This window comes from Amblyomma mixtum, chromosome 4 (genome assembly GCF_055824585.1).
Source record: "Amblyomma mixtum isolate Tamu chromosome 4, ASM5582458v1, whole genome shotgun sequence".
Lineage (NCBI taxonomy): Eukaryota > Metazoa > Arthropoda > Arachnida > Ixodida > Ixodidae > Amblyomma > Amblyomma mixtum.
Window position 1 is genome coordinate 46,638,611 of NC_143015.1, and position 16,106 is coordinate 46,654,716.

The window sequence follows — 16,106 nt, forward strand, 5'->3', positions numbered from 1 at the left end:
TGTTACATGTGAGTTTTCCCCCCGATAGCTATGAAAGGCTTGATAGCCCGGGAGTGTTATCTTTTTGCCAGTTTCTTGCAACGCTATTGCTAGCGGCTTCTCCTGCAGGGTTTCTATGTACTGTTGCACCAGCGCTCGCTTGCGTTGGAACCCTCGGCAATTCCATTGCCAGATTATGGATTTATATTTAGTGCGTCTGGCCATGTTGCAAAATGAGTTAATGCTTCCTCACATCTGGCCTGGCGCTCTTCATAGGTACTCTGTCTTTCCACCAGAGTTGTTATATCGGCTCTCTGGGCCTTAAGTTCTGCCATCATACTTTCGAATCTCTGGTTCATGTTCTGGAATTGCAGCGACACCTGCGTCATGAATTCTCGTAGTTCTGTTCGAATTTGAGACAGTTACTGCGTGATTTCCTTTCCTCAAATACAATTTTCATTTTCTCCATTACGGGCCCTCTTTGTGTTCTTTCACTCCCACTTCTCTCTACCTCTACGGTGCGGTTCAGGTGTCCACCGAGATGGCACAGAACTACTGCGCCATTTCCTTTCCTCAAAAAGCGTTGCGTTCAAAGGACAAGGCATCGCGCCGAACAGGTGGTGGCGTTCCGTGGACTCCCTGGCAGCGCTACAACACGCTGTCGCGTTCCACTCCTAAAGGCGAGCTTGTCTCATTAATTAACAGTTAATTTGTATTCAGACATTAATCAGTAATTAACCATTAATTAGTGATTTGTAATCACTTAGTAATTAGCAGTCAATTATTGTGACGCCACCAGTGCCACAGAAGCAGCGAAAGTGGTGCGGAAAACGCTTTCGCCTCTACGCACTTTAGACAGTCAAAGTGCCCCACGAATTTTTAAATTTCGCCATTGCCGTGATCGTTTGCTGGGTTTGCATCGGCAGCCATGATGCCTGTCGACGCGAGGAAGTTTCTGTGCTTATCCGCCAGTGAATTTTCTCCTTGACCTTACACTTTAACGTACCATGTGTACAAGGGAGAACTCCAGTGAAAACTTGAGTACAAAGATGCAGAAAAAGGCTGAGGCTTAACTTGATTAAGCCTGGAGAATGCGAAGCATCATCGTGTCGCGTAATTTGGAGGCGCACAACCACAGCGACGGCGCGAAGTGGGCCCCCGTTTCTCCACTGTCGTGACGTCATCGTGTCACGTGGTGTGACGTCATGTATCACGTGATTTGGAGGCGCACAACCACAGCGACGGCGCGAGGTGGGCCCCCGTTTCTTCACTGTCGTGACGTCATCGTGTCACGTGGTGTGACGTCATGTATCACGTGATTTGGAGGCGCACAACCACAGCGACGGCGCGAGGTGGGCCCCCGTTTCTCCACTGTCGTGACGTCATCGTGTCACGTGGTGTGACGTCATGTATCACGTGATTTGGAGGCGCACAACCACAGCGACGGCGCGAGGTGGGCCCCCGTTTCTCTACTGTCGTGACGTCATCGTGTCACGTGGTGTGACGTCATGTATCACGTGATTTAGAGGCGCATAACCACGGTGAAGGGCTGAAGTGGTAGCTAAAGTAGTATGCTTCGCATAACAATTGGAGAACATTCGCCTTTAAGACTGGACCGCGACAGTGCGTTGCAGCGCCGCCAGGCAGTCCACGGAACGCCATCGCAATTTCGGCGCGACGCCATGGCCGTTGGAAACACTAAACGCAACACATTTTTCAGCAAACAAAGTGGCGCAATAATTGTAACACCTCGGTAATCACCTGAACCGCACCGTAAGGGAAGGGCGGATTTTTTCCGACGCGCGGTGCCGACTACTACGACGCCGACGGGTTTTAGAGCGCGGCTCTTTGGGGCCCGTTCCTATACATTTCGTGGCGTCGCCGTCGCCGTTGTCCGCTGTACGCACTTTAAGCTGCGAAACGAATGGAGCGGGACCTTGGAAAGCAGAGGGCAAAATGGGCAAATTGGTTTCTGAAGAAAGAAAATGGCGCACTATGTGTCACACACATCTCGGTGGACACCAGAGGGAAGGCGCCTAATTGCCCTCTCGGAGCAGTGGACACCTCAATCGTGCTTTAGGCTACGTGGCGGGAGGGACAGATGTGCGCTGCATGCGTTGGCATTGACAACGTTTTGCCAGAAACGCGGCACTGAAGCCATAGGCCTGTGGCGTTCGTTGTGTTCATTGGCGTTGGCGTTGACCATGTTTTACACTCCGATTATTTTAAGGAAAGGAGGTGCTCATAATGGCTCCCTGGGTCAGCGGACGCCTGAATCGGGCTTATAGGTACGTGGGGTTATGAGAGATGTGAGCTGCACGCATTGACAAGGTTGTGCCAGAAACGCGGCGCTGAAGCTATAGGCCATCGGCGTTCATTGTGTTCATTGGCATTTGCGTTGTCAACATTTTACACACCGATCATTTTAAAGAAAGGAAGGTGAGCGCGCACGGAGAAGCCACGCCAGCTGTGCGTAGTGATCTCACTTGCTCCTCGCGCATGCGCAGTATCGTCGCGCTAGAGCGCGCAAAATGGCGAGACTGTGGGCAATGTAGCTCACGCAACAATATATGGCTACGCGCAGATGTTGCTTTCCCAATCCTCCAGGTTCACCCAGAGCTGAACCACAGCTAATTTTTTCTTATTTTTCCGACCACAAAGCTTCCTTCTTAACAAGAACAGTTAGCGGAGAGTGTCTTGAGGAGGGAATGCGTGTGAAAAAAAAAAGTTGTCTAATTGTAAACAAGTCTTCCTCGAATTCGTCTCAATCTATGAAAAAGCTGAAACAGCTGATGTGCTGCGCTCAAATTTCGCATTAGGAAGTAACGTAATGGTCGGCAATGTATTGACCGAGCGATCTGTATACATTGCCTGCGCGATGTCTAAGGACGTTGAAGATCTCCATGTTGCTGCAATTATTAGGGAGACTGTTCCGAGGTGGTCTACCACTACACTCCCATCTTCCACCTTTCCGTCACAGCATTGAGAGAGAGAGAGAGAGAGAGAAACGCATTTTCCAAGCCTGGTGCGGGTCGCCGCGGGTGAAATTGTTGGTGCATGGATCTGAAGGTGCTGGGCCAGAGGCCGAGTTTCGCCATGACATCGCACTAACAGCTACCGCTTCAAAACATGGAGGCTTCAACATAAACAAATACCAACGTTTTTATTGCATCGAAGCTGCCGGTCGTTATTTTCGGGCGAATTATGGCGTCGTATCGTAATTGTTTCAACTTCGCCCGCTGGCTTAGTCGCTAGTGGGACAGCGAAGGCGCTATATATGACGCTGGCGCCGTTGACTCAGGCGGAGACGCTCGTCGGGGTCGCTTTGCTCAGTCAGTAGCTCCTCGCAGAAGCATTGCAGGCAGTCGCCGCCGGTCCCGTGGAAGTGCATGTGTGCGCGGCTGACGAAGTCCGCGCTGCACTTCATTGAGAGCCGCTCCCTCATGTGTTTGCTCACGTGCAGAACCATCGTCCTTTTGCTCTTGCACGGTTCCTGGCACGCGCGACATGCCGGGGCGTACAGGCAAAACACATGGTTGCGGTCACGGGCGGAAGATGGAAGCTGACTCTACAACCGCAGGATCCGTGGATGGTCCGCTCCCCATGTGGCAGGACGTACTCGAGCCGCCTTCTGCGCTGGGACGTGTGGAGTTGCTGCAAGGGGAAGAAATACGGGGTTGGTGGGTCAGTACGCAGTAGGTTCACGTTCACATAGTGGCCACTCAAAAGGCCGCCTACCACCGCCGGTGTGTGCGTAGTAAACAGATGCTTGGTCACATCGACAACTATAAGCGTACAGTCTCAGTCTTTTTTCCCACGTCAAATGGTGAGATATCAAGCGGTGCATGTTCCGAGTACTAACTACTGCGCTGACTCAGCTCAGCCGTTAGTGTAATAGAATCAAAGTAAAGAGACGCGGTAGCGGAGCGCTCCGGAGTAATTTCCACCACCTGGGGATCCTCAACGTGCACTGACGTCGCACAGCACACGGGTGCCTTTCGTGTTTCGCCTCCAACGGAAAGCGGTCGCCGCGATTGCGTTCGCGTTCGAACCCGGGTTCTCGGGCTCAGTAGTGCGCTTAAAAAAATACAGTGTTACTGCGCGTTTATTTTGTGGTCGAGTAAACAAAGGCATCAGAAAGCGACATTGTGCCGAAAGGGATAGTTGGTTTATGGGGGTTTAACGTCCTAAACCAATACCTCCTAGAAAGGAAAGAGTCTTTCTAGGAGGTATTGCCTAAACTGACTCAGGCTATGAGGGACGCCGTAGTGAAGGGGTCCGGAAATCTCGACCACCTGGGGTTCTTTAACGTGCACTGTCAGACATCGCACAGTACACGGGCCTCTAGAATTTCGCCTCCATCGAAATTCGGCCGCCGCGGCCGGGATCGAACCCACGTCTTTCAGGCCAGCAGCCGAGCGCCGCAACCACTGAGCCACCGCGGCGGGGCCCGAAAGGAATAAGAAATTATTTAATCAAGTTCATGGCAAACGTATCATGCAATAAGCCAGGAGTAAAATATTATATATTTGTCGTTCACCACAACGAAGGCAGAAGTTTTTCATCGCGGAAAGCATATCAACGCGAAAGCGTATACTGCTCGTACGGTCTTTAATTAAAAAGCCGTCGGCGTAGTCGGCACCGCGTGTCGGAAATAATCGAGGGTGGGGGGACGTAAAAAATCATGGTAATCTGTGGTTCTGGCGATTAATGATTGCTTGATGCGTGATAGTGATGACAAGTTGATGACGCCATTTTAATTCATCAAAGAAATGAAAGAGATGAAAAAACTGAGAAAAGGGGGTGTTCAAACATGTCAAAATTTTCAGAATGAAAATGGAGTGCTTGATGATGGTAATTAAGAAAATTTATAGTGCGTAATTCATCAAATTATTAGTTGAAACAATTAAAGAAAAATGAAATATGCGTTTAAAGGTGTTTCCAGGGAAGGCGTCGCGCCGAACGGGCGATAGCGTTCCGTGGACTCCCTGGTAGCGTTGCAACACACTGTCGCGTTCCAGTCTTAAAGGCGAAGCTTGGCGTCCTCTAGTTTTTTTCCCCCTGTTAATGTCATGTACAAAATGAGTAATTAAGTAGGCCGAGCATACATATAAATGGAGCGTGGACGTTACTGCGTCTGCGCTTTTTTTCACCAGTTCTTTCTGGTGAAAAAAACACGGTGGCTCAGCGGTTATGGTGCTCGGCTGCTGACCCAAAAGACGCGGGTTCGATCCCGGCCGCGGCGGCTAGAATTTCTTTGGAGGAGAAATTCTAGAAGCCCGTGTACTGTGCGATGTCAGTGCACGTTAAAGAACCCCGGGTGGTCGAAATTTCCGGAGCCCTCCACTACGGCGTCTCTCATAGCCTTAGTCGCTTTGGGACGTTAAACCCCATAAACCAAACCAAACCAGTTCTTTCTGAGTATTGGAAGCTTCTCTCGTCGTCGTTCAGACAACTGCGTTCTGTTCTTCGTCCGGAGGGACTGCGCAATATCCGCGCTTCCGATGCCACTACTACACGTCCGAGCATCGTCGCCTGAAGCTAATACACGCCGGTCGACGAGCAGGCACCATTGCGTGCAGTAGCACTGCCTGCCGTTGTTGGAAGGAAGTCGGGGCTCACCTCCAGAGTACAGGTCAGCGTCGAAGCTGTCGGGGAAGGAGCCATGGCAATGGGGAGCGAGGCGGTGAGCTGCGGGGCCATGGATGCCACCGGTCTTCTTCCTGCAACGCTCCATACCCGGCACTGCTGCGTCGCCAACGATGACGTGGCAGCGGCCGACGTGGCAGCGAGACTGGTGGGGCGGACGAGTGGCCACGAACGCTGCACCGAGGCACCCTTGTACGGACGGGGGCACGTGCGCGACACGAGCGGACGGCGGCGAATGTGGTGACCACGTGACTGATGTGACGTAATTCACGAGCGATACTAAAGAAGACGGAATGCGCGACGGAGGAAAGAGAAGACAGAACTGGTTTGGTTTGGTTTATGTGGTTTAACGTCCCAAAGCAACTAAGGCTATGAGAGACGCCGTAGTGGAGGGCTCCGGAAATTTCGACCACCTGGGGTTCTTTAACGTGCACTGACATCGCACAGTACACGGGCCTCTAGAATTTCTCCTCCAAAGAAATTCTAGCCGCCGCGGCCGGGATCGAACCCGCGTCTTTCGGGACAGCAGCCGAGCACCATAACCGCTGAGCCACCGCGGCGGCCAGAAGACAGAACTAAAAAAGAAAAACATTCATGAAACGCCCGTAACGGGAGCTTTCGCTGTTAACAAGCGTTATGCGTTCGTAGGCTACCAGCGCAGGGAAGGAATAACTTTATTGTTAGTTCTTCGTGTTTCTGCGGTTTTGGGCTATCTTGAGAGATGTTGTTGTTGTTGTTAGCCTCGTACAATAGCACGGGCTCTCCTTGGTTGCATCCCTAGGAGTCTTTCCTGTCGACTTCGTCCACTTCTAAACCAAACCATTTCTAAACAGTGGTAGTGTAGTAGTGAAAACATTTATTTTTATTTTTTTTTTCAGAAGGAAGAGTTAGGGAGTAGGGGGATGGGGATAGATAGATGTGGAGCTTCAGTGGTCGGTCTTCCCTAGTCCAGGATCCCGTTGGCCTCCGCCGCTGCCTTGGCCCTCGTCACCAGCATGAGCTGTGTGCTCGGGTCGGAGTCAGCCAGGAGGGCCTCCCACTGCTCTAGACTAGGGCTATTTACCTTTGGTAGTAAAGGGCTTTTTTCGCAGCCCCAGGTGGCGTGGTACGTTGTGGCGTAGCCCCCACACCACACGCACTCTTTCGCGTATCTGTTCGGCCACATTTTGTGATACATGGCTCTGCTTGGGTAAGTGTCTGTTTGTAGTCGTCTGAGCGTGGTGGCCTGCTCTCTGTCGAGGATATCCGCCGGAGCCGAGTACTTCTTGCGCGCTCCCAACAACGCCTTCATTGCCTCGCCGTAAGATTCTGGCGTGCTGAAGGGTTCCACCGGCAAACCCGCCCTCCGGTTCGTGAACCCTCGGACAACGGTAGGTTGTCCTCAGTCCAGGTCTGCGTTCGCCACTGCCGCCCGTTGAACTCGCTGCTCCGGTCCTTGTTGGTCTTCACAGCGGTCGCTGGACCGCAGAGTGTCACATTGCCCGCACACTAGTTTTGTATATTGGGGACCACGTCTCTGTTTTAAGGCGGAAGCCTTTAATGCCTGATCGTTGTAAGCAGGAGTTGTCGACAGAAATGTCTCGCTTTTCAATTGGTCGAAATGGTTGCGACGCCACAGTGCGGGAATTTCAAACGGGGCCAATTGTACTTTGGCTAGTAACCATGCAACCAATTAGAGGAATGGTATAGTGATGCTCCAAGTGGGACTGAGTTTAGTTAATTGCTTAATTAACTAATTAGCCTAATTAACCTTTCTAGTACGACCACAGAAATAAATAAAGCCGAGTAGGAAATTGGTCGAGTTGGGGACCGAACCAGGGTCTCCGGAGTGCGAGACGAGCACGCTAACCACTCCGCCATGCCAGCTCCATGGTTTGGAATGAACAAAGGCGCGTCTCGTGAATACGCTTTCATCGTTCACTCCCATCTTCCTCCCATCCGTTACGCGAGGTCCAGGTGTCCACCGAGATATGCGAGACAGATACATTTACTTTCCTCAGAAACCAATTTACGGACGAGCAAGGCGTAGAGCCGAACGGGCGATGGCGTTCTGTGGACTCCCTGGCAGCGTTGCAAGACGCTGTTCCGTTCCACTCTTAGAGGCGAAGTAACCACACATCAGTGACACAAGCAGCAACACCGCGATTAAGGCTTCCGCCTCTCCGCACTCTAGGTCAACAAAGTGCCCCCATGAATTTTAAATTTCGCCATTGACGTGATCGTTTGCTGGGTTTGCGTCGGCAGATATGATGCCTGTCGACGCGAGGAAGTTTCAGTGCTTATCCGTCAGTGATTTTTCTCCTTGACCTTACAGTTTAACGCACCATGTGTACAAGGGAGAATTCCCGTGAAAACTTCACAAGTACAAAGATGCAGAAAAAATTGCAGAACATTCGCTTTCGAGAGTGGAACGCGACAGTGCGTTGCAGCGCCGTCAGGCAGTCCACGGAATGCCATCGCACTTTCGGCGCGACGCCATGGCCGTTGGAAACACTGATCGCAACGCATTTTTGAGCGAATGGCGCAATAGGATCTTAAGAACGGTCACAGGACGGTTAAAGCAGACAAAAATTCAGGGGGCACTTTGGCTCTCTAAAGTGCTGCAAGGCGAAAACGTTTCCTGCGCTGTTTGTTTTTATTCATTTTATATTTTTAACATTTTGGTTTTTATTTTTTATTTTTGTTCTTTTCTTATTTTTATTGTTTTTATCTTTATTTTAATATCGTATTTTTATTTCGTTATTATTTTTGTTTATTTGCTTATTTTTATTTTTCCTCTCCACTTTATTCCATTTATTTCATTTATGAAAGCCATGCATTCCCTAGATGCGCCTTTATTCATGCCCGATCCTTGAGCCTTCGTGGAGAGTGGCAGCGTCTCCGCTTGAAATGCCAAAGGCTCTGGTTCGATTCCCACCCTCGGCGCAGTTTCTTTTATGCGAAGCATACTAAAATAGCCCAACCCAGCTCCTCGAGCGCAGCGGTGTCGTTACCATTGACCTTTCGTGACCTCCATGTCATACCACGTGATGCGTGACGTCACAGCAGATGGAAAACGGGGGCCCAAGTCGCGCCGTCGCGCGAGGCGTCGTGACCAAGGATGACCACGTGGTGCGTGGCTTCACAGCAGATGAGAAACGGGGGCCCAGCCAATACCTCCTAGAAGTCTTTCTAGGAGGTATTGGCCTAGCTCGCGCCGTTGCGCGAGGCGTTGCGACCAATGTGTTTCCTGCTTCTGCCGCTAGGTGCGCTGTAGTGAAAACGTGATGCTAGAGCGGCGGTATACAAGGGGGTGCGCCTGCCTCTGCTAGGCGTACACGGGATGGAGATACCTCCTGGAGACAGGGCTGCTCGTTGGAATGAGAAGCAAAAGTTGTGGCGTGCTACAGAGACTGATGAAGAGCGCGAAGAACGTCTAACCAAGCGGCGTGCTCGATATGCAACTCGGCGACAATATGCTTCGCATCTGACGGGGCTTAACCTAAGCTAAGCCTCAGCCATTTTTTAAGCAGTGACGCCCAAAGGCGGACAAATCAGACGACGCGTCCGTCGACACGGCTGCGACGCGTCTGTCGACTCGGCTGCCGACGCGTCTGTCGGCACGGCTGCCGACGCGTCTGTCGACGTCGCTGCTGACGCGTCTGTCGGCACACGCTGCCGACAGCGTCTGCTAACGACAGTATGAGGCATTAAAGGCTTTCGCCTTAATAATTGTAACATCTAGGTAATCACCTCAACCGCACCGTAAGGGAAGGGCGGCTCTTTGGCGCCCGTTGCTGCATTTCGAGCCGTCGCTGTTGTCCGTTGTACGCATTTTAAGCTGCGAAACGAATGGAGCAGGACCTTGGAAAGCAGAGGGCAAAATGGGCAAATTGGTTTCTGAGGAAAGGAAATGGCGCACTATGTGTCTCACACATCTCGTGGACACCAGAGGGAAGGCGCCTAAATGCCCTCTTGGAACGGTGGACACCTCAATCGTGCTTTAAGATACGTGGCGGGAGGGACAGATGTGCGCTGCATGCGTTGGCATTGACAACGTTGTGCCAGAAACGCGGCACTGAAGCCATAGGCCATGGGCGTTCAAGGTGTTCATTGGCGTTGGCGTTAACGTTTTACACTCCGATCATTTTATGGAAAGGGAAGGGAAGTGATCGTGCGCGGCGAGGCATGCCAGCTGTGTGTAGTGACGTCACTTGTTCCTCGCGCATGCGCAGTATGGCAGTGCAAGAGCACGCGAAACGGTGAGACTGTGGGCAATGTAGCTCACGCAACAATACATGGCTGCGCGCAGATGTTGCTTTCGCAATCCTCCAGGTTCAACCAGAGGTAAACTACAGGCAATTATTTTATTCCTTCTGCCACAAAGCTTCCTTCATAACAATAACAGTTAGCGGAGTGTTTCTTGAGGAAGGAATGTGTGTGAAAAATAAAAACTTGTCTAATTGTAAACGTCTTCCTCGAATTAGCCTCAATCTATCAAAAAGCTGAAACAGCTGATGTGCTGCGCTCAAATTTCGCATTATGAAGTAACGTAATGATGGCCAATTATTTGACGGAACAAGCTGTGTACAGTGCCTGTGTTGAAGATCTCCATGATGCTGAAATTAGGGAGACTATTCCTGAGTGCTCTACCACTCCACTCCCGTATTCCACCTTTCCGTCAGAGAGAGACATTTTCCAAGCATGCTGCGGGTCGCCGCCGGTGAAACGGTTGGTACAGGGATCTGAAGGTGCTGGATCAGAGGCAGAGTTTCGCCAAGACGTCGGACTAACAGCTACCGCTCTAAAATATGGAGGCTTCAACATAAACAAATAACTTTTTTATTACATCGACGCTGCCGGTCGTCATTTTCCGGCGAATTATGGCGTCGTATCGAAATTGTCCCATATTGGGGTGCTGCCGCAGTCGCTGGATAGTGAAGCACACGACGGGTTTGCCTCAAGCTGAGATGCTCGTCACAGTCCCTCTTCTGCGCCAATGGCTCCTCGCAGAAGCCCTGCAGGCAGTCGCCGCCGGTGCCTTGGAAGTGCATATGTGCGTGGCTGACCAGGTCCGCGCTGCACTTCATTCAGAGCCGCTCCCCGATGTGCGTGCCCAGGTGCAGAACCATTGTCCTTCTGCTCTTGCATGGTAGCTGGCAAACGCAACATGCGGGGGGGTACAGTCATAATCCATGATTGCGGTCCTGGCCGGTAGATGGAAGCTGACTCCACAGCCGCATGCAGGATCCGTGGATGGTCCGCTCCCCATGTGGCAGGATGTACTCGAGCGGCCTTCAGCGCTGGGACGTGTGGAGTTGCTGCATGGGGAAGAAATACGAGGTTGGTGGGTCAGTATACGCAGTAGATTCACGTTCACATCGTGGCCACTCATGCCCGCCTACCACCGCCGGTGTGTGCTCGGAAAACGGACGCTTCGTCACATCGACAGCTATAAGCGTACAGTGTCTCTTTCCCACGTCAAATGGCGTGCTATCGAGCGTTGCATGCACCGAGCACTACTACGCTGACTCAGGTCAGCCGTTAGTGTGACAGCCCTTTGGAACCCAGTCAAGTGCTTAGAGTGATTACAGTTTATAAATCAATGATTACATAAAAAAAATGAGGAAAAGGCGAAGAATGACGGTGCAGAAATGGAGAAATGAGTCAGCTGTAGCAGTGTATTCCATTTCATGCCACGCTATGTATGGCGCGTAATTGTCTCACATCTCGATGAACACTCTAACCTCGCAGTAAGGGTAGGGAGGAAGGTGGCAGTGAAAGAAGAATCAAAGAGGTGCGGTAGAGGAGTTCTCCGGAATAATTTCCACCACCTGGGGATCTTCAACGTGCACAGACATCGCACAGCACACGGGCGCCTTTTGCGCTTTGCCTCCACCGAAACGCGGCCGCCGCGGTCGCGTTCGAACCCGGGTACTCCAGCTCAGTAGACCGCTTAAAAAAATGAAGGATGGCGAGTTACTGCGCGCTTATTTTGTGGTCGAGTAAACAAAGGCAGCAGACGGCAACATTGTGCCGCCACGCATAAGAACTTATTTAATGAAGCTCATGGCAAACGTATCACGTATTAAGCCAGCAGGCAAAGCATGATACTTTTCGCTCACCACAACGATGGCACTAGTTGTTCATCGCGGAACGCATGTATATGAAAAGTTTAATGCGACAGCGTATGCAGCTCGCGCGGTCGAAATTCCGGCGGCATATTAGGCTCCGCGTGTCGGAAATATTTGGGGCTGCGTATAATAAATCGTATGGTAATTTGTGGCTCTAGTGACCGATGATTGGCTGGTGTGCAATAGGCGATGACAAGTTAATGATATTGTAATTGATTACAGAAATGAGAGATACAAAAATTGGAAAAAGGGGGTGTTCAAAGGTGTCGAAATGCTGAGAATGAAAAGCGAGTGCTCGATGATGGTAAAAAGAGTGTGCAACTGGTCAAATAATTGAAACAATTGAAGAAAAAATTGAAATATGCGTTCGAGGCTGTATGCAACGGGCAAGGGTCGCGCCGAGCGGGCGATGGCGTTCGGTGGACTGCCTGTCAGTGCTGCAACACTGTCGCGTTCCACTCTAAAAGGCGAAGCTTAAGCGTCCTCTAGTTTTTAGAGCGCAGCTCTTTGGCGTCCGTTCCTGGGTTTCGCGTCGTCGTCGGCGTCGGCCTCGTAACCAGCTCCGCCCCCAATGTCACGCTTTCCAATTGGTCGAAATGCTCGTGACGTCACAGTGCGCGAATTTCAAATGGGGCCAATTGTACTTTGGCTAGTAACCATGCAACCAATCAAAGGGATCGTATAGTGATGCTGCAACTAAGTTGGACTGAGTTTAGTTAATTGCTTAATTAATCAATTAGCCTAATTAATATAGAGGAGAATGAAGAGGTCAGAAGAAAAGAAAAGAAAAGAAAAACGCGCGCCGCAGCGACAACAGCGTCCGCGGAAGGAGACGCTGCTGAAAAAAACATAAGTACGAAGCCGCGTTCCCTCCACCACCACGCACTTCCCCACTCAGTAAGACGTTGCTCGTTTCATATACGTTGTGTCGAACATCCTAGACAGTTCCAACAATTGACAGGTGAATGACAGAACACGATGGATAGAAATACAATAATATAAATATGAAATAGCCTAATTAACCTTTCTAGTTAGACCGCATAAATCAATAAAACCGAGAACGAAATTGGTCGAGTTGGGGAATCGAACCAGGGTCTCCGGAGTGCGATACGAGCACGCTAGCCACTCCGTGATGCCAGCTGAATGGTTTGGAATGAACAAAGGCGCGTCTAGCTAATACGGCGTCTTCGTTCACTCCCATCTTCCCCCTTTCCCTTACGGCGAGGTGCAGGTGTCCACCCAGATATGCGAGAGAGATACATTTCCTTTCCTCAAAAAATAAATTTACCGTCCAGCAAGGCGTACAGCCGAATTGGCGATGGCGTTCTGTGGACTCCTGGCAGCGTTGCAAGACGCTGTCGCGTTCCACTCTCACAGGCGAAGCTTAACATGTTAACCACACATCAGTAACACACACAGACAGCCAATGGACGCGTCATTCGCTGGCAGCACTTCATTCATCATTCACAACCACATTCTTAACGTACGCTCTCTTGCCGCACATGCCAAGGACGTACACCACGATCACATTCTGCGCCATTCCTCTCTACTTTGCTTTGCTGAAACCTGGATGGATCCCGAAGAGCCTCTCGAAATCATAGATTTCCTATACTGCTGTGGTGCTCGCAGAGACCACAACAGAGCGGCGGGAGTCGCTATCTACTTGCGCACAGGTCTCTCTGCAATACCAGTCGAAATGTTTGGCACGTCACATGAAGTTGGCGAACTGTGCGCCGCAAAGTTGCCCAACGGCTTGCTGGTAGTAGCTGCCTACTTCGCCCATACCGCACTCACGAAAGACGTCGTGCACTTCCTGCAACTCGCATTAACCGTCCATCGATCCACACCGATGTTAGTAGTGGGGGACTTTAATGTTGACATAAAGACAAACAGCAATTTCCTAACACTTATGCGGGAGAACATCCCGTTCCGCGTCCCACGGCTGTGACAACCTCGCGAGGCACTTGTATAGATCTCGTCTTTGAGAATCAAGCATTGGTGTACCAATTCGAACATATATCGCTCTATTTCTCCGACCACAAAGCTTCCTTCATGACTGTCAAGAACTGTTAGTGGAGTCTTTGTTAAAGGAATACGTGTGAAAAATAAAAAAAAAATTCTGTGATAGCGCATACATGTGTTGCTCGATTTCTTTGCCTCAATCTATCGAAAAGGTGAAACAGCTTATTTGCTGCGCTCAAATTTCGCATTAGGAAGTAACGTAATCGTCGGTAATTTTTCTTACTTTGTTAATGTCACGCAGAAAAGGAGTAATTAAGTTGATCGATCATACATATAAATGGAGCGTGAAGGTTACTGCGTCAGCGCTCTTTTCATCTGTTCGTCCTGATCATTGGAAGCAGCTCTCGCCGCCATCGAAAACTGCGACCTGTGCTTCGTGCGGAGGGACAGCACACTGCCGGCGCTTCCGATTTCACGACTATTTCCGAACATCGTTGCCTGGAGCCGGACGACCAGCAGGCACCATTAATTCTAGTAGAACTGCGGCTGTTGGCAGGAAGTCGGGGCTCACCTCCACAGAGGACAGGTCATCAGAGTCGAAGCTGTCGGGGAAGGAGCCATGGCAATGAGGAGGAGCGAGGCGGTGAGCTGCGGGGCCATGGATGCCACCGGTCTTCTTCCTGCAACGCTCGATACCCGGCAATGCTGCGTCGCCGACGAAGGTGCTGCGGCCGACGTGGCAGCGAGAGATTGGTGGGGAGGACGAGTGGCCACGAACGCTGCGCCGAGGCATCCTTATACGGACGGTGGCACGAGCGCGACACGAGCGGACGGCGGCGAATGTGGTGACCACGTGACTGATATGACGCAATTCACGAGCTGTACTAAAGAAGAAGAAATGCGCGACGGAGGAAAGAGAAGACACAACTAAAAAATAAAAACATTCATGAAACGCCCGTAACGGGAGCTTTCGCTGTTAACAAGCGTTATGCGTTCGTAGGCTGCCAGCGCAGGGAAGGAATCACTTTATTGTTAGTTCTTCGTGTTTCTGCGGTTTTGGGGTATCTTGAGAGATGTTGTTGTTGTTGTTAGCCTCGTACAATAGCATGGGCTCTCCTTGGTTGCATCCCTAGGAGTCTTCCCTGTCGACTTCGTCCACTTCTAAACCGAACAATTTCTAAACAGTGGTAGGTTGTCCTCAGTCCAGGTCTTGCCTCGCCACAGCCGCCCGTTGAACTCGCTGCTCCGGACCTTGTTGGTCGTCACAGCGGTCGCTGGACCGCAGAGTGTCACATTGCCCGCACACTAGTTTTGTATATTGGTTACCCCGTCTATGTTTTAAGGCGGAACCCTTTAATGCCTCATCGTTGTAGCAGGAGTTGTCGACAGAAATGTCACGCTTTTCAATTGGTCGAAATGGTTGCGACGCCACAGTGCGGGAATTTCAAACGGGGCCAATTGTACTTTCGGTAGTAACCATGCAACCAATTAGAGGAATGGTATAGTGATGCTCCAATAAGTGGGACTGAGTTTAGTTAATTGATTAATTAACTAATTAGCCTAATTAACCTTTCTAGTACGACCAGAGAAACAAATAAAGCCGAGTAGGAAATTGGTCGAGTTGGGGACCGAACCAGGGTCTCCGTTGTGCGAGACGAGCACGCTTCCGCCATGCCAGCTCCATGGTTTGGAATGAACAAAGGCGCGTCTAGTGAATACGCTGTCATCGTTCACTCCCATCTTCCTCCCATCCCTTACGCGAGGTCCAGGTGTCCACCGAGATATGCGAGACAGATACATTTCCTTTCCTCAGAAACCAATTTACGGACGAGCAAGGCGTAGAGCCGAACGGGCGATGGCGTTCTGTGGACTGTTGCAAGACGCTGTCCCGTTCCACTCTTAGAGGCGAAGCTTAACACCGTAACCACACATGAGTGAAACAAGCAGCAACACCGCGATTAAGGCTTTCGCCTCACCGCACTTTAGGTCAACAAAGTGCCCCCTTGAATTTTAAATTTCGCAATTGCCGTGATCGTTTGCTGGGTTTTCATCGGCAGATATGATGCCTGTCGACGCGAGGAAGCTTCTGTGCTTATCCGCCAATGAATTTTCTCCATGATCTCACAGTTTAACGTACCATGTGTACAAGAGTTCCCGTAAAAACTTGAGAAGTACGAATATGCAGAAAAAATTGGAGTACATTCGCCTTTAAGACTGGAACGTGACAGTGCGTTGCAGCGCCGTCAGGCAGTCCACAGAACGCCATCGCACTTTCGGCGCGACAACATGGCCGTTGGAAACACTGATCGCAACGCATTCTTGAGCAAAGAAAATGGCGCAATAATTTTAACAAATCAGTAATTACCTGAAACGCACCGTAAGCGAAGGGCTGATTTTTTTCCG

General features: G+C 50.7%; 1 protein-coding gene across 5 annotated transcripts; it reads right to left on the minus strand.

Annotated features, from left to right (window-relative positions):
* Window positions 1-3,123: 3,123 nt before the first annotated feature.
* Window positions 3,124-14,778, minus strand: LOC149346422 (uncharacterized). 5 transcript variants are annotated; one of them, XM_089586424.1, is made up of 2 exons: window positions 14,275-14,769; window positions 3,124-3,615 (listed from the first exon to the last, which is right to left on the minus strand). In XM_089586424.1, exons 1-2 carry the CDS (start codon window positions 14,494-14,496, stop codon window positions 3,433-3,435), a joined length of 405 nt encoding a protein of 134 aa, XP_089442550.1. In that variant the 5' UTR covers window positions 14,497-14,769; the 3' UTR covers window positions 3,124-3,432. The 5 variants fall into 5 exon arrangements, with proteins under 5 accessions (XP_089442550.1, XP_089442549.1, XP_089442553.1 ...); XM_089586423.1 differs by having other exon boundaries at window positions 3,124-3,633; window positions 14,275-14,742; XM_089586427.1 differs by lacking the exon at window positions 14,275-14,769 and adding an exon at window positions 5,602-5,927 and having other exon boundaries at window positions 3,124-3,633.
* Window positions 14,779-16,106: the final 1,328 nt, after the last annotated feature.

What these genes read in the sequence shown, in the direction of transcription:
- LOC149346422 (XM_089586423.1), bottom strand. Translation starts at nt 14,496, where the DNA reads ATGCCTCGGCGCAGCGTTCGTGGCCACTCGTCCTCCCCACCAATCTCT. An exon ending in ATGACCTGTCCTCTGTGGAG is followed by an intron (nt 3,634 to 14,274) that starts GTGAGCCCCGAC and finishes TTCCCCTTGCAG; the next exon opens with CAACTCCACACGTCCCAGCG.